This window comes from Sphaerodactylus townsendi, linkage group LG01 (genome assembly GCF_021028975.2).
Source record: "Sphaerodactylus townsendi isolate TG3544 linkage group LG01, MPM_Stown_v2.3, whole genome shotgun sequence".
Classification (NCBI taxonomy): Eukaryota; Metazoa; Chordata; class Lepidosauria; order Squamata; family Sphaerodactylidae; genus Sphaerodactylus; species Sphaerodactylus townsendi.
The window spans coordinates 31,447,073-31,464,832 of record NC_059425.1 but is presented as its reverse complement, the minus strand read 5'-3'; the positions used below and the strand labels follow the sequence as shown (position 1 = coordinate 31,464,832).

The 17,760-nt window shown below is 45.6% G+C and overlaps 1 protein-coding gene across 2 annotated transcripts in view; it reads right to left on the bottom strand.

The window, feature by feature from the left end:
* Positions 1-17,760, bottom strand: part of ELP3 (elongator acetyltransferase complex subunit 3) — a 99,540-nt gene that overhangs the window by 9,264 nt on the left and 72,516 nt on the right. For both annotated transcript variants that reach the window (XM_048516842.1, XM_048516849.1), the window contains exon 14: positions 12,523-12,604. In XM_048516842.1, coding sequence (XP_048372799.1) covers positions 12,523-12,604 — 82 coding nt within the window. The remainder of the gene's footprint in view (positions 1-12,522; positions 12,605-17,760) is intronic.

Below are 17,760 nucleotides of genomic sequence, written 5' to 3'. Positions count from 1 at the left end.
GTCTCAAAACTTTCAAGGTATTATCAGGAGACTGCCCTAATGATATCACCCAGGTTTGGTGCAGTTTAGTTCAGGGGGGGGGGGGGGCAAAGTTATGGACCCTCAAAACTGTAACCCCCATCTCCTATTAGCTCCCATTGGAAACAATGGGGGATAGGGGCACCCCCTTTGGGAGTCCATAACTTTGGACTCCCTGAACCAAACCTCACCAAACCTGGGGGGTAGCATAAGGCCAGTCTCCTGATGATACACTGAAATTTTGGTGCCGCTAGCCTAAAAACTGCATCCCCTGCAGGCCAAAAATGGAAAACCACTAAAAATACCCAAAAACGAACCCTGCATTTTGATGCCCCCCACAAGGTGGTGCCCTGGGCAGCTGCCTACCTTGCCCAATAGGCATTATGCCCCTGATCTGGAGCCTCTGTGGATGTTCTTAGACTACTTTCAAAATCAGGAACAGAAATATAATAGATACCTCAACCCTGCGTAGCTGTCCTTTAATATTAGTTCAATTTGCACCAAAAACCAGGTGACGTTCTTTGGTTCCAGGCCATGAAAAGCCTTGGCATTAAAGGGACAGGATTGTTCCCCCCTGCTTTGTTGGCAAATATGAATTTGGAATTGTCTGCAGTGAAGCATAATACACTCTTCCGCTATTACAAACTTCTCTGTTGACATCTGATGTACCCCACCAAAGATCTTAGGGATGCTTTCCCCCATTATCTTTGGCAGCTGCAAGATAGCTCTTGTAAAGGTATCCGAGGGCCTGCAACACAGTTTGAAACATAAAAGAAAAACCCACACAGTAGGCTCCTTGAGGGGACCGTGAATCTCCAGAGAGCCAGTTCCCAGGATGTTGGGTGCCTACGTGTACCTGTACTTCTCAAATAGGAAAGACTTGCAGGAGGCATCCAGTGGGGTGCAACAGAAGGAGGCATCTTATGAAACGAACTGCCAGAAGAAGTAGCAATGGCCACTAGATCAGATGGCTTAAAAGGCAGTTAGATGAATTCATGGAGAATAGTTCAACCAATGGCTAAATGGAACCTCCACATTCAGTATAATTCTGAATACTGGTTGCAAGAAGAGAATGGCAAGGGGAGGCCTTTGGCCCCCATGCTCTGCTTGTACTTGAGAGCCAGCGTGGTGGAGTGGTTAAGAGCAGGTGGATTCTAATCTGGAGAATCGGGTTTGATTCCCACTGCTCCACCTGAGTGGCAGAGGCTTATCTGGTCAACCAGATGTGTTTCCACACTCCTACATTCCTGCTGGGTGACCTTGGGCTAGTCACAGTTCTTCGGAACTCTCTCAGCCCCACCCACCTCACCAGGCATCTGTTGTGGGGAGAGGAACGGAAAGGAGCTCGTAAGCCACCTTGGGTCTCCTTACAGGAGAGAAAGGTGGGATATAAATCCAAACTCCTCTTCTTAATTTTAAGACAGTTTGGTGACCAAGGTGGGAACGAGAATACTAGATTCAATAGATCTTGGGTCTGATCCAGCAAGATTTTCCTTACCTTCATACACTTTTAAAGATAATTCACAAAGAGCCTTTGGAGAACTGGGGCTCTCCAAGATTATTACATAATTTCTAGGCCCATCTCCCAAACAAACGGGAGAGCTTCCATTGCTTTAGACAGCATTGGTTTACAGTTTTCTAGTTTTTGTAATCTTGGCCTCTCCCAGTGTAGAGGCCTTTGCTGTCTGAACTGCTTGTCATATTTTGTAATCTGCTTTGAGCCTTACTGAGAAAGATGGGCTATAACAGTAATAATTAGGGAATTTCTATGCTGCCTCTCCAGAGATCAACTGAAGACCACACTCTAACACAATAAAATAGCAAATCTCCTGTCCATTTTCCCTAAATTCATAACCTGCGGAGTTGCTAAAGCTCGGGATCTTTAACAAAGACCACTGCAGTCCTTCAACTAGCCCTAAAGTGGAAGACTGACCAATGGCTGTAGTCACTACCTTGTATGGTCACCAACAACCATTCCCGGGTTTTACCCCTGTAAAGAAGGGGGCAGCAGATGGAGGGGGGTGCAGCAGCAGTGGTGTAGTGGTTAAGAGCAGGTGTACTCTAATCTGGAGGAACCGGGTTTGATTCCCCGCTCTCCTGCCTGAGCTGTGGAGGCTGATCTGGGGAACCAGATTATACCTGTGCTCTCCAACACACGCCAGCTGGGTGACCTTGGGCTAGTCACAGTTCTTCTGAGCTCTCTCAGCCCCACCTACCTCACAGGGTATTTGTTGTAAGGGGGGAAGGGAAAGGAGTTTGTAAGCCTCTTTGAGTCTCCTCTAGGAGAGAAAGGGGGGATATAAATCCAACTCTTCTTCTTTTTCTATAGGAATCTACACCCAACACAAGCAATCTGTGCCTTCTTCTAATGAAGAAGGGCATGTGCATCACACCTATCTAAAAGAGAAAAGAACATTCTTTTCCATAGGTGATTTAAAAAAAACACCGGCTAAGAGGGGGCCAGTGGGCTCAGACGTCATCCATTCCTAGAGTCCAGCCCTCCTCTTGAGCCTCCTCAGCTTCAGTGCACACTCAGGCATGGCACATTTCTGGCCTGAGTCCATGTTAATTTTCTACTTGACGGCACACAAATCGAAATCTGGTCTGGGGAAAAGCTGATCAACCCTGCTACGTGGTAATTAATTCATAGCACAGACCAGCAGTTCACGCTTCCCCTCCTCTTCCCAGTCAGATATCACCCAAACAGAAAAAAGTCTGATGTCTTTACCTTCCCCCTGCATGAAGAAACAGAATACTGATTAACACCTTCAAAACAAACAAAAATCTCTGCCTAAACGCTGCTGGGCTTGAACACTGACAAGGCAGAGGCCGCGCTGCCTGAGGTGGCTAGAAGCCTTGCCTGAAGCAAGAGGCAAAGAAGCACTCCACAGCTTGCTTTAAATCGTGGAAGGGTGAATGTGCCCAGCAAGGATGGAACATGACAAATTTGATGTGGGGTGGCCATTTCTTTCCATTCCCACAGGCAGACACTCTGTGGGCTATGGTGTGTGTGTGTGTGTGACTAACACACTATGTTAACCATGAGAAAAATGAAGCCCCCACCGCACGGGTGACAAGGCAGCCACGAACGCCATAACTTCACAGTAAAAAGTCCTTATGAATCAACAGAGGAAGGTGGGGGCGGAATCAGCTTTCAGAGGAAACCCCATTCAAAAGGTTCTGAAGAAAATCAGACTCTGAAAATCCATGTCCTTGAGGAAGGATGGAAAAAGCTAGGCTACTCCACATATGATTACATTGTTTAGGGGTACATTCAAGATGTGGTTAAACGTACAGCTAAATATGGCTCGAGACAGCCATTGACTGCTCTTTCCTTTGAGCACATACCGAGTGGCTATTTCCTGTGCAATGTGTAAAGTTTTGCACTTGGCTTCTTTATTTAGTCCTTTCCAAATTACTTGCCCTTCTCCTCCTATTTCCCTGCTGCTCGATGCATGAGAGATATACCTTCTAGAAACAATTTCCCTCTTTCTTTTTTATACACTTGCAGGGTGCACTCACAGATCATCCCCAAAGTAATTTTTCTTTCAACCCCGCCCCCATTCTACCTCTCTTTCCCCAATGTTTAAACTGCATTTAACCTTCCTTTGTCCTAGCCATGATTTTGCTTACAGCTTTATTTGAAAGATGTCCCTGTCCATCAGCTGCAGCAGTTCTGTTGCGAGAAAGATGACATCAGCACTGCCATTATTATTTCCACTTGCTTAAAAATGCGGCAAGAGCAAACTGAGCAGTCATGGCCGAGAACAATACAAGAGTCTAGCCATTCACCCAGGGGGAACTAGATCAAGGGCTGTAATAGTACCACTCTATTCTGCACTGGTCAAACATCACCTGGAATACGGTGCCCAGTTCTGGGCACCACAAATCTACAAGGATATTGACAAGCAGGAATGGGTCCAGAGGAGGGCGAGCAGAATGATAAAAGGTCTGGTTTCCATGCCCTATGAGGAGTGACTTAGGGAGCGGGGTATGTTTAGAGAAGAGAAGGTTAAGGGGTGACATGACAGCCATGTTTAGATATTTGAAAGAATGTTATGTTGAAGATGAAGAACGCTTGTTTTCTGCTACTCCAAAGACTAGGACATGGTGTAATATGTTCAAGGTACAAGGAAAAAAAATTCTACCTAAACATTAGGAAGAACTTCCTGACGGTAAGGGCTGTTTGACAGTGGAATGCACTACCTCGGAGGGTGGTGAAGTCTCCTTTGGAGGTTTTTAAACAGAGGCTGGATGGTCATCTGTCAGGAATGCGTTGATTGTATATTCGTGCATGGCAAGGGATTGGACTTAATGACCCTTCCAACTCTATGATTCTATGACTTAAGAAAACGGCCTACCCTGTGGCAGTGAATTCCAAAAATTAATTACATACTGTGTGAATAAATGCTTTCTCTTGCATCTGTCCTGAATCCATTGCCAATCAATTTTACAAGGTGTCCCCGAAATCTAGTTCTATGGAGGAGGAATTCTGGGGGATTATCTGCATAGCATGCTGAAAGCTCCAGTGGATCAGGTCAAGGTGAAAGACCACTGCTAAGAAGTTAGAGAGTCATGGCTGGACAGATAAGACAATGCTGACCATGACAGACCAACAGTCTTACTAAAAAGTTCTTCCTATCTACTTTGCAGAACATTATAAGCTTGTGTTATATTTTTTCTTAGTCATCATTCTGCAAACTCAAAAAGCCTCAAATGCCTTAGCCTATCCTCCCAGGGCTTCAGTCCCTTGATCATCTTGGCTGTCATTTCTGCACCTTTCCCAATATAACAGGTATAACAAATAGCAGGATATGAAAATAAATAGCACCTCTCCCTTGTTACAAAATTGATGATGTTCAGACCTTCACTCCAGCCTCTCCCCAAACAGCCAAGCAGATGTTTTCATGCATTACGCGAGCTGTCTCAGTATTCTGGTACACGCCACAGTAGAAACAAAACAGAAGTCGACTTAAAGCCAGTTAATAACCTTCTCCAACTCTGATTTTTTTTTTACAGATTTGCTTAAGTATTGTGCAAACCATCAGAAAAAAATAACACCGCATTATACCAGACTTTAGTCACAGAGGCTCCTTCAGCACCTGCAGAATAATGCACTTTCAATCCACTTTCAATGCACTTTGCAGCTAGATTTTACTGTGTGGAATAGCAAAATCCACTTGCAAACAATTGTGAAAGTCGATTGAAAGTGCATTATTCTGCATGTGCAGAAGGCTGAGGATGGCCATGCTGGCAGGGGACAGTGATGATGATATTGTAGTCCATAACATCTGAATGTGAGGCGTTGGGTGGATGGTCTCAAATGGTCTTTGGGTGTGGGCATGGGAGGTGTATAATTTGCAACTGTGGAGGGATCAGTAGGATGTTGTGCGACTGCATCTCCAGGGAGACAGGCCATTGCTTTCATATCCTGCATGTGAGCTCCCAAAGGCACCTGGTGGGTCACTGCGAGTAGCAGAGTGCTGGACTAGATGGACTCTATCCAGCTGGCTCGTTCTTATGTTCTTATGTTCTTCTTATGAGACTTTCTGTAACGTCTGGCTTGACCTTTTATGAAGTGTCAAGGCTGTGCCTTGTCAAGGAGCTTAGCACAGAAATTTTAACCCTGCTGGTTCTTGTGGGTTTTCCAGACTGTGTGGCCGTGGTCTGGTAGATCTTGTTCCTAATGTTTCGTCTGCAACTGTGGCTGGCATCTTCAGAGGTATATCACAGAGAGCTACACACTGTGTCAAGCACTCTTTAAACATGCTCTTAAGAATTCTTTGACTGAAGCATTTTTCAGGTTTGTGGAATATGGCCTGAATTCATTAACCACTGATCAGAAGCTGAATGCATCAATTTGTTGGCCAAAGTCCAGTGAGGAACACGTAGTTCATCCAAGATCACAGGAGTCCATGAACAGAGATGGAATTCAGGTATCCTGGGCACGGCCATCTCTGGAACACACTGTTGTTTCACATGAACCGAATGAACAACTTCATCTTTCTTCAAGAATTCTTGTCAACACCTCATCTATTTAATGTCCTCTACGAAATACCCAATTCCCTATTTTTCAAATGATACCTGAGGCCACCTTTTAAAACTTTTTCAGGCTGAAGTTGCCAGGAAACCAGCCAATCCTGTGCAAAGTTAATACACAACCTCAGAATCTGACAGACTCATTACTATGTCTCATTATCAGTTCACTCATGGTGTTGTTTCTGCTGTTGGCACTGAATGTATGGAACTCCCCCGCCCCAGGACTGCTGCAGTTTGACTGGTTCCTACTCTTGTGAAGTTTGAGCAGCACAGGAAGATGGCATTTCTGTTTTCCCAAGTATTTGGCAATAATTATGAATTATGGATAATTAATAACTTGGTTTTATACACTCCTGCTTTAATTTATTACTGTTGCTGCGGATGGCCTGCCATTGGATAGTTTTTGCAGCTATACTGCTTTTTGAGATACTGCTTTTTCGTTTGTTTATTTTGCACTAGCTATATTTTATGGTTAGCATTGCTGATTTTATGCATTTCACATACTAGTCAATTATGCAAGCCGCCTTGAAAACTTAGGTAGCACAGAAATATTTTTAAATAAACCATGTATGAAATATGAACTAAGAAGGGAGACAAGTTCTTTTAAAGTAGAGAAAGAACCAATTTAACATTTCAGTATGGTGAAATATTGAGCAATGAACTAGTGGGAAATGCTGAATCCATGGCAAGGAAAAGATTGGTTAAGACATGTCACAGAATCATAGATTTGGAAGAGACCACAAGGACCATCAAGTCCAACCCCCTGCCATGCAGGAAGACACAATCAAAGCACCCTTGACAGATGACCATCTAGACTGTTTAAAACCCCCCAAAGGAGACTGCATCCCCACTGCCACGCGCCCGAAGCAGTGCATTCCACTGTTGAGCAGCCTTTATGTACTTTAGTTAAACCTGCTTAATTTCTTCGTGGTAGAATTTCAGAAAATCTGGTCAAACTGTCTTCCATAGTTCTCAATGAAGTATCAGATAGGATTCTGAAACATTTTTGGCAGATGAGCGTTTATCAGAATTCTATAAAGGTTTTGGGAAATGGGGTTTCTCATGGGTGGGAAGATGAGAACATAGATACGTGCAAAGGTAGTGTGACTGGAGCTTGGTGGGAGACTCTTCTGGAGAAGGGAGAAAGGCACCAGCCACTCCAGTCCTGGGTTCTTTCTTCAGCCTCCACCGCTCTAAGAGGGCATTCACTACCATGTTTCCCCGAAAATAAGACCTACCCAGAAAATAAGCCCTATCATGATCCAACACGGTGTTCCCTGCCAATGAGGGTGCAGCTTGCATCACACGTGATGGGGAAGCAACAGGGCTGCTGAGAGCCTGCCTTAATGAGCTGTGAAGGTACCGTATTTCCCCTAAGATAAGCCCTACCCTGAAAATAAGCCCTAATGCATGTTTTGGTGCAAAAATTAATATAAGACCCTGTCTTATTTTCGGGGGGAAACGGTAGGAGATGATTGAAAGGGGTTTTTTTTGCAACTTTTCTGTACTTATGTAGACTGGCATTTAGTTACAAAGGTTTATCGGCTAGCAAGCGGAGCTCAAACAGATTTTTTCATCTGTTGGAACAATTTAATTTACTTGTGTACGAAATGTATTATCTTTCTCCCAAGGTCAGCGTGATTGGGCTGACTTTTAAAAAATATTATTATTTCTGACAATATACAGAAAAAAAGAACAAAAGATGTCATAAGCACCCAGAAGAATGAACTACTGTAAAATCATGCTGAGGAACAGAGCCCTTCTGAAAATGTAAACAGATTTCAAGGATTAAACTATTAAGTCTGAACCTAAAGATATCCCGGGTAGATATCCATCTACCAATATCCCTGTGAGGAAAAGCCCATATCCATTCTCCCTGTGGGGAAATTGGAGGCCTGGAATGTCTCCATTCGGAAAAGCCCAATCCATATAATCCAGGCCCAAACTGGGGCCTCTAGATAGTCTGGATAGAGTCTTCAAAACTGGCACATTTACCACAGATCAGTCTTCACCTAGTTCAGGCACAATCCAGTTGACAGCTGATTAATAACTGAGTCTTCCTTCTAGCTTAATCTATCAATTCTTACTTTCAAATACGAATCACAAAAACACAGAGTTGTAAGAGCAGCAGTGGCGTAGGAGATTAAGAGCTCGTGTATCTAATCTGGAAGAACCGGGTTTGATTCCCCGCTCTGCCGCCTGAGCTGTGGAGGCTTATCTGGGGAATTCAGATTAGCCTGTACACTCCCATACACGCCAGCTGGGTGACCTTGGGCTAGTCACAGCTTCTCGGAGCTCTCTCAGCCCCACCCACCTCACAGGGTGTTTGTTGTGAGGGGGGAAGGGAAAGGAGATTGTAAGCCCCTTTGAGTCTCCTTCAGGAGAGAAAGGGGGGATATAAATTCAAACTCCTCCTCCTCCTCCTCCTCCTCCTCCTCCTCTTCTTCTTCTTCTTCTTCTTCTTCTTCGAGACCACAAGAGCCACCCAGTCCAACACGGTGCCATGTAGGAACATGAGACTAGCCCAGAGTATGTTCAGCGGGTTCTTGCTTTGATAAACTTATTGAACCTAAGCAGGTCTAGGACTGCTCAGTGCCATGGTAGAAAGGTGAGATATAAGTGCCATAAACAATTGCTGCTTCTGTAGGTTCCTTGATTGCACATAACTATATAGATTTTTTTTCCTAGAAAAAGACAGACGTCTTCTGATATTGCTGCATGGCATTGCATCTGAGAGAAATTGGTCTAAAGAATCCCTGCTAATGACTGCTAATGACTTCTTTGGAAGAATATGGTTTTAGAAACAAATCACGGGGGAAAACTAGACCCCCTCAGCCTCATCCAAACAGGTAAATGCATACACAAAGACCCCTTGCAGGATCCAACCACTGCAGTGTGCAATGATGCTACAGCCCCTGGCAAGGTCGGAATGATTCCTGCTAGGAGAGACAGAGAGAAAACCCACCTCTCCTAATGCACAGCTAAGTTGAGCCAGCTTTTCCTCCACAGTGCCAGCCCACGCATTTCAAGCTGGTTCAAGATGTGCACTTAAGCATTCTTTAAGTGCCTCCTCTTCTCGGCTGCTTTCATGGTGCAAATGAGCAACAATTACTCAAAATAACCACCATCTTGGAGCAGAATGAAAGTAGGAGGAGAAAAAAAGAAAAGTTCAAGACGAAGGTTTCCTACCTTTCCAAAGGCTGGCTGCAGCTTTATAAAAAAACAGAAAACAGCAGACAACTAAAACAAAAGCTATCTCAAAGGTCTCCCAGCAGCAGCTTATCTAACAAAAGGCCCAGCTGATAAGGCTTTCCATCAACCCCTTCAATACAGAATGAAAAGTCACCCTGGCACATTTTTCTAAGAAATCTTGTCCCTACCTCCGAAGCAAAGCATTAATCCTGGCCTTCCTCCCTTCGCTAGAGTAAGAGGTGCTTCAAAAGATTTCAGGGGGTTACCACCTTTGAAGCCGCAGGGAACACCCATTCGGAAATAGCTGATGCTATCGTAGGAGGATGTTTGGTTTAAAATCTCTCCGTGTTTTGTTGCTGCTCCTATGTCAGTCTTTTGTGGTTTTGTCCATTACCCTTTCTCAAAATTCCAAAGTGCTCTTAGGCTGAAAAAGTTTGGGACCCTTATGGTAAAGAAGCAGATTTTGTAGTCTGCGGCTGAAGACTCCTTCCTGCATGAAAGGGGAAAAGCTAGTTCTTCCGGTTAGGGTTCTGGTGATAATTTTGCTATAGCACCAATTTTCAGAAGATGCTACTCTTCCCTAAAGTAACCAAGCAGGATTAATGTTCTCTACTGTAGAAGTCAACTCAGGCTGCATTTTTATTTGAAATAAAAACTTAAAAGAGGAAGATCAGCTTTGCTAGATTGCATTTCCCAGGTAAAAGCTTGAAAGTGCCTATTCTGTGCAGGGTTTTTTTACAAGCCTCTTCTTTTGCAGTCTTAGATCCCAGCTTTGAATTCTGATACCTTGAAAGACAGAGGCACACAATCCTGACTGCATTTCATGCTCATTCTATATGGAACCGAAGAAACACACTACAAAAGGTACCCAAACCACACAGCCGGCATCTCTGGTTTAACATGCCCATTCACTCAGATACATCCCAATGATATTAGCATTAGAATAAGGCCATTGGTCTTTAGTGCAGAGAAGAACTACCCACTTTATATAGAGAGTCTCACACTAATAACACCAGCAATGGAATGAGCTCTTTTCCAGCCAACTCCTTTTGGCAGAAGGAAATGGATACCCCTTTCACCCCCTAGTAACTCCTTAAGAAAATGGGCTGGAGATTTTAAACACAAAAAGGAGAAAGATGGCATTCTGTTCCCTGGGAAAAAAAATGACTCTTTATCCTTTTACCAAGCTATGGAAGAACGTGTCTAGGATACAGCCAAATACATCTAAGCACAAAAGAGTCTAGAGATCACGAAGAGGGGAGTCTTACATTACTGAAAATAGAAGAAGAAGAAGAAGAAGAAGAAGAAGAAGAAGAAGAAGAAGACGAAGAAGAAGAAGAAGACGAAGAAGAAGAAGAGGAGGAGGAGGAGGAGGAGGAGGAGGAGTTTGGATTTATATCCCCCCTTTCTCTCCTGTAGGAGACTCAAAGGGGCTTACAGTCTCCTTGCCCTTCCCCCCCTCACAACAAACACCTTGTGAGGTGGATGGGGCTGAGAGAGCTCCTTAGAGCTGTGACTAGCCCAAGGTCACCCAGCTGGCGTGTGTGGGAGTGCACAGGCTAATCTGAATTCCCCAGATAAGCCTCCACAGCTCAGGCAGCAGAGCAGAGAATCTGCTGTGTGTATGTAAAGTGCCGTCAAGTCGCAGCTTGTGTGTATGTAAAGTATGTAAATATTGTGTGTATGTAAAGTGCCGTCAAGTCGCAGCTGGCTTTTGGTGACCCTGTAGGGTTTATGTTAAAAACTGCATATTATTCAGCCTGCTCCACTGGGTTGTGACCACCAGAACTGGACTGATTGTGCCAGCTAAGTTGTTCCTAATGACCCCAAGTCCATTTTTATAAATGTTAATATTATGCCCATAGGATGCGTACCCCACTGCACAAATGGGCTCATTCGCCTCTCATTACAGATAAGCTCAGATGTGACCTTGAGCTGAACTGCTCTTTCTTTGGAAGGGTCAGGCAATGGCCAAGGAGGCAAGAGCTCTTCCAGACCCCTCCATGGCAAGCATCTTTAGTGAGCTGGCAGATGGACTGTCAACCAGGCCCCATATCCTCATAACTTCGGGAAGGGCGGGTCACCCACTGCACTGTGTCGCACCTATTGCACTGTGACTGTAGCAGCTATGTACAGCGCTGGTGGTTGTGGGTTTTCCAGGCTGTGTGGCTGTGGTCTGGCAGATCTTGTTCCTAACGCTTAGCTTGCATCTGTGGCTGGCATCTTCAGAGGGCCATCACAGAGATAAGTGTGTCATACACCGTGTCCAGTGTGTAACAGCACCATTATGTACACCACCATTCTGGTCCGCTCATAAAGAGCCCGGACTGCTGTAGTTTTTGGTTGAATGGATGCTTTGGGGCAAGCTGAGATTTGGTTTTGGAATTAAGGAGCAAGGCTCTCCCTCCTAGGTCGATGATAAGGCATCTGAGCTCAATTTGGGAAGGAACGCTTTTTTTTTTTTACAACTTGTAGACTCAGCCCCACCACTAAACATGGTGGGGCACTCCATAACTAACTTGTTCCGTTCACTTCTGCAACTGATGGTTCAGTTTGTGGCAGGAAACTGACTTCAACAAAGATTGGGAATCTTTGCCATGAACATCATGCTCTCGCTGTCTCTCTCTGATTCTGGTGTCTGCAACTTTCAAACACTATGGCCCTTTCTGCACGGGCTGCAATCACCGATTCCGGCCCGGTAAAACATCGTTGGGGGGGGGGGGGACGCTTCACACAGGCGGCGCTGTGAATACGATGCAGCGCCGCTCTTTCCCTCCCCAAACGATGTATTCCAACCTCGCTCGGGAAGTGAGGTTTTCAGAATACGCCGCCTTCCACCTGTTGCCGAGTGAACGGCAGCGAGTGGAAGCCGGCGTATTCCCTGCGCCGGCCCCAAATGCCTTCCTACCTTGTCCAGGCTTCTGGCACTCTGAAGAGGCCAGGGGACATGCCTCCTGGCCTCTGTCACTGCAGCCGTCACGCTGGCCATGGGGGGGTGTCCCCTGGCCTCCTCAGAGCGCTGGAAGCCCGGACAAGGTAGGAAGGCGTTTGGGGGACTGCGCAGCTGTGTGGAGCCTGCTCCGCCAGCTGCGCAGTCTGTGGGGCCATTTGTGCAAACGGTCCCAGGGCTGGCATCGGCATTAATCATGCCAATGCAGTCCTGCAAATCTGGCCGTGCAGAAATGGCCTTAGTGGGCTCTTCCTTTTCCCTTGCCTGCTCCTGCTCCAGGAGATGGGCAGGTTATATCTGGAGAGCAAATTCGTCTGTTATACCTGAAATAACAGCAATCTTCCATGACTCGTGCTCTTCTTTGGCGATCCTTTCTGCCTCCTCCATCAGCAACATCCCAAACCCCTGCAGAAGAAAAAAAGGAGACGAAGGAAACTAAGTGATGATGTCTTCGGAACACAGAGAAATTGTAATTTAGGGATTAGCAGGCAGAAGCTTTTTGTGCCTTGGTGGATGGGCAGGGGGGAGAAAAACTATTGCGGGAGGAGCAGAGTAACAGCTTGAATGCCTGGGGGGCGGGGAGCCCACTGTAGCACAAGTGCTTAAAACACTCAAAACCTTTCTCTTTTCTGAGCAGAAGCAACTATTTAAAGAGGAGAGCTGCGCAAATCCACTTCAAAAACAAAACCCGCTGTAGAAATAGCTCCTATTCTAAAGAACGGGCATTGTAATAGGAGGCTCAACCCAAATGTGCGCACTTCTGTGCTCCCAGCAATTTTTCAGACTTAATTATCAGGCACGTGGGGACTGTTTGAGATGAAGACTGTAGTGCCAGTGGAGCCTTTCAAGCCCCACTTACCCATCCTCAACACACCATTTTCTTGCCCTGAAAGAAAGAAAGAAGACGAGACGATGAAGAAAAGGAGGAGGAGGAGTCTGGATTTATAACCTTCCTTTCCTGTAAGGAGACTCAAAGGGGCTTACAATCCCCCCCCCCCCCCGCTCACAGCAAGCACCCTGTGAGGTGGGTGGAGCTGAGAGAGCTTGGAAGAACTGTGACTAGCCCAAGTTCACCCAGCTGGCATGTGTTGGAGTGCACAAGCTAATGTGGTTCCCCAGACAAGCCTTCACAGCTCAAGTGGCAGAGTGGGGAATCAAATCCGGTTCTCCAGATTAGAGTACACCTGCTCTTAACCACTATGCCACTGCTATCCAGAGAGCCTGCTGAAAGGAAGGGAATCTGGCACCAAGCTGCCAGCTGTATAACTTCAAGGCTGAACCTCTCCCCCAGAGGCACAAGAAGGGCAAGGGGATCTTGACGCTTGGCTCATGGCCCATCTACCAAATCCAGAATCCACCTAAGATATGTTTTTGTGCTTTTCCTGAGGCTCTGTTTTTTGGTTATATCTGAATTGTATTTTATTTGTTGACCCAGCATGGTGTAGTGGTTAAGCGTGGTGGACTCTACTGTGCAAAACCAGGTTCAATCCCCGACTCCTCCATAGTCTTGGGCCAGTCGTGGTTCTCTCAGAACTGTCTCAGCCCAGCAGAGGCAGGCAATGGCAGATTACCTCTGAATGTCTCTTGCCTTGAAAATGTAAGTCAGCTGTGACTTGACTTGCACTTTCCACCATGACAAGGTATGTTCTCAAGGTGTTTTGGGTCATCACTACGGAGGCAAGCAGGATAATAAATCACATAAATAAATGAATGCTGGCTTCCTGGGAGATATTTATGTGCAGTAGTGGGACAAACAGTGGATACCTTGAGCCATTTCCTATGGGGAGAATGGTGAGCAAGAGGGAAGGAGTAACACCCTCTTGCCTAGAGCCACAGTCTGAAAATAAACTGAGTCTTTGCAAGACTGATAATTAAGTTTGGAAAAATGCCACGAGCTGTTGCAGAAATGCGCGTGTCTGGTCAGTCAATCACTCCTGATCTTGTTTTACCTGATGCCTTTCCCAGACAGACATGCTGTGCAAGAATTAAGAAAATCTCCTATGAGCATATTCAGTACATCCCTGCCCCCTACCATTCTTCTAACAGAAAACTGAAGGGGGCATTATAGAGGGTCCCCAGGAAGTCTCTCACCCAGGCACTAACCAGACCCAAACTGGCTTGACTTCAGCAGTGCTGCACTGTTGTGTATTTTAAAACTTTACCCTGGCTTTAGTGCATACCCCAGTGTGGTGATTAATTACAATGACTATGAGCAGCACTGAAGGTTAAGACATGAAAAGAAATTAGTGAAGGGAGCAACACTGGCCTGCAGGGATGCTCTTTCAGGGTGAAACAACACAGACTTCTAGACTTGCATGTTTGTTGGCTGATGTAGAGTGTATGGCGAAATTTCAAGTGCAATGCTGTCACAGCACAAACTCAGTTACTTACATAGGAGCAGAGGCAGAGGGAGCCACCAAACTCTCTCTCCAAGTACCCAAGAAAGGCCACTGCAGTCTTAGTTAAAGCAAAAGTAAATACGTGGGAATAGAATATTAAGTTTTTTAAATCCTGCAAGGACTCTTGTGTCCTTTGTTTTGGTGGGAGCTATGAACAGCTGTTCCCTCATTTCAAGCTCCAATTGAATTGGAAATGCTCCAGGTAGAGTAGCTGGACCCTTCCGATGCAGGGGGGCAAAATTCCGCCAATGACAGCTGACTGCATTTGCAGAGCAAAGTGCTGCTCCTGATTCAGCCCACTTTCTGAAGATTAGGATGCAGCAAAGGGCTGCGTGGAGCTTTCATAGGGTGTGCCAAAATCCCCTGGAAGTATCAGATCCCAAACAGAAGTCAGTAACAGTGTCATCCCAGCCAGAGGGATACCGCTCTAAGTCAATTGAAGTCAATTGGCTCAGAAGGGTTCAAGTGTCATTAGAGTCTCCCAGCCACAGATGAAACAAATTACAGACTGGGGTACTGTGTGGTTTCTGGGCTGTATGGCCATGTTCTAGCAGCATTCTCTCCTGACGTTTCGCCTGCATCTGTGACTGGCATCTTCAGAGGATCCTCTGAAGATGCCAGCCACAGATGCAGGCGAAACATCAGGAGAGAATGCTGCTAGAACACAGCCATACAGCCCGGAAACCCAACAATCCATCAGTGATTCCGGCGTGAAAGCCTTCAACAATACAAATTACAGACCTTTCCCTATTGGTTGTTTATACAATACTAGCAGGGTGGTCTGGTTAGGAAGGATGGGTTTGGGGGAAGGGAGTGTCACCCAGCCCTAAACAGAAGGTTTGAAGTTATGCTAATTGGCCATCCGTGGTGGCTGACCATTTCTTTCTTAAACTAACACCCCACAATGGTTAGCTGATGCTTTGTCAATGAGAAATGAACTTTATCAAAGGCTAGGAGATTGGGTGCTTGAATGCAGAGGAGGAGCGAGGGGGGACTGTGCCCAAAGCGCACGCATGCCCTGCGCCTGCCGCGGCACCGTCCCCCCGCGCTCGGAACGCCACGCCCCCTCCGTGGCCCGGCCATGCCCCCTTTGCCGCACTGTCCGCGGTGTCACGCCCCACCCAGCCCCGTTGGCGCTACCTCACTGCTTGAATGATGTACAGAGACCTTAGAAGAGAAAAATTTGAGTCCAGTAGCGCTTTAAAAACCAACAAGATTTTCAGGGAATAAGCTTTTGAGAGTCAAAACTCCCTTCATCAGATATGCAGCAAAGTGTCTGTCAAAAAGATCTTTGACTTTTGAAAACTTTTACCCTGGAAATATTGTTGGTTTTTTACTGGATTCGAATCTTGTTCTTCCTTGCAGACCAACATGACTGCCCATGACAAGAGTGTAAATAGAAAGAAAACAATGGCTTTGGAGTCTGAGAAGGACTACTTTGAAAGAAATGCACAAAGAAATGCAGAGTTGCAAGTTGTCCACAAAGTGAAATGCCTGGGGTTATAGGATTTTTTTCCTTGGGGATGTGATATGGGGCCCTGGATCTCCTGCTTTAAAGAAATGCCTCTGCACCTCCATCTGTATGTCTGTAACTAAAGCAAATATACGAAGATAGCATAAATCTTCTGAGGTCAGCAGGACTTCCTCTTGAATTTCTCACCACTTGGGGAAGGCAGGGAGCATGTAACGACAGCCTGCTCCAAGATGTGGGGAGGCAGAAACGTATTCCATTGTGGGGTATCTCGAATGCCCTAGTAAATATTTTTTCAGCCTGTATTTGTGCGTCATACACCCAAGTCTCCGTTTTCAATCTATTTCAATTTGTTAGAGCTGGCTCCATTCAATTGATTTTCATCCCCTTCTGCCTTTCACGTGCGTCAGCCACTTTCCCTTTCCCCGCTTTTAAAATTTCACTTTCAGGAGGTAAGCGTTCATATTCCGTTGCTCTTTCCCCTCCGCCTTCCTCCCTTATTTACCACTGCTGCCTCATTGCCCAGGGTCATTACTATCAAACCTAAGTTGCATTCTAATGTAGAGGCAGCCGGCTTGGAAGAAAGGTTTTCGTTTTGTTTGAAATGACAGCGGTGAAGCTCACCGAACCCATCAGTCCTAACCGTTTCAGGTGCAAAGGAGGCAACGGTAATCTCTCTATTCCCTTCCCCAAAGCCCACAGACAGCCCAAATTGAGGATTTTGTTTATATCTGTCAAGCTTTTTTTATCCCAGCAGCTACAGCGGTGGGATGTGCGCATCTTCTGCTGTAGATTACTGAGATGAAGGATGTGAAATGTGTTTGAAATACATTATAAGCACCTGAGAAATTTAACACATCTGTTTGGGTGACAGTCTGTGCATTGGATGTGTGTTAGGGATGCTCTGAGTCCACGCACTTCATCAGGTCTGCTCTTGTCACAACAAAAGGTTTCAGCTGGGTAAAAGGGGGCTGTAGCAGCTCATATTGCAGGATACAGATAAATCCTGCACGTGGAAAACCAACTTGTCAGGGGAAAAGTGAGACTGGCACCTCACCCTTCTCTCAGAGATTCAAATTTCCTATCAGCTGATCTTTTATTGAACAGTACGGCATTCCTTCTCCACCTGCGGCCTTAAGGAGCTTCGCCCGGAGCAAGGTTTGCCACCTCACCGAAAACAAGGCCTAAAATGCATCCGCCTTTAAGGCAGGACTTGGAAATTTGTCTTTGGTTCTAGAAACTAGTCCCGAACCTTTTCAGCCTTCAGAGTTTTGCATTTCAGGGATCACGTTTGCTAATTATTGCCGCTACAAAATCTAATACTAAACTCTTCGATCGTTTCTCATATTTTTTTATTAAAACTAAGATAAAATGTTGCAGTATATAAATAGATTCAGGGATAACACTATATTTAAATAGATGAGCACATAGTCACGAGCACAACATGAAGCCTAAGTTCCCTCACATGAGTGTTGTCCATACAAGTCTCATGACCATTAGATAGCCTTGTTGGTTGTTAAAAGGAATGTCCTTCTCCACCAATGGAAAAACTGGTTGAATTCAACCCTTTGTGCTTCTGCTGAGAAACACTGCAAGGCACTAGTTGAATTGCTGAAATCGCCACAATGAGGGTTCTTGGTGCCATGGCAATGGGGTGTCTTGGGTTTGAGCTCTTTTTGAAGGTACAAAAC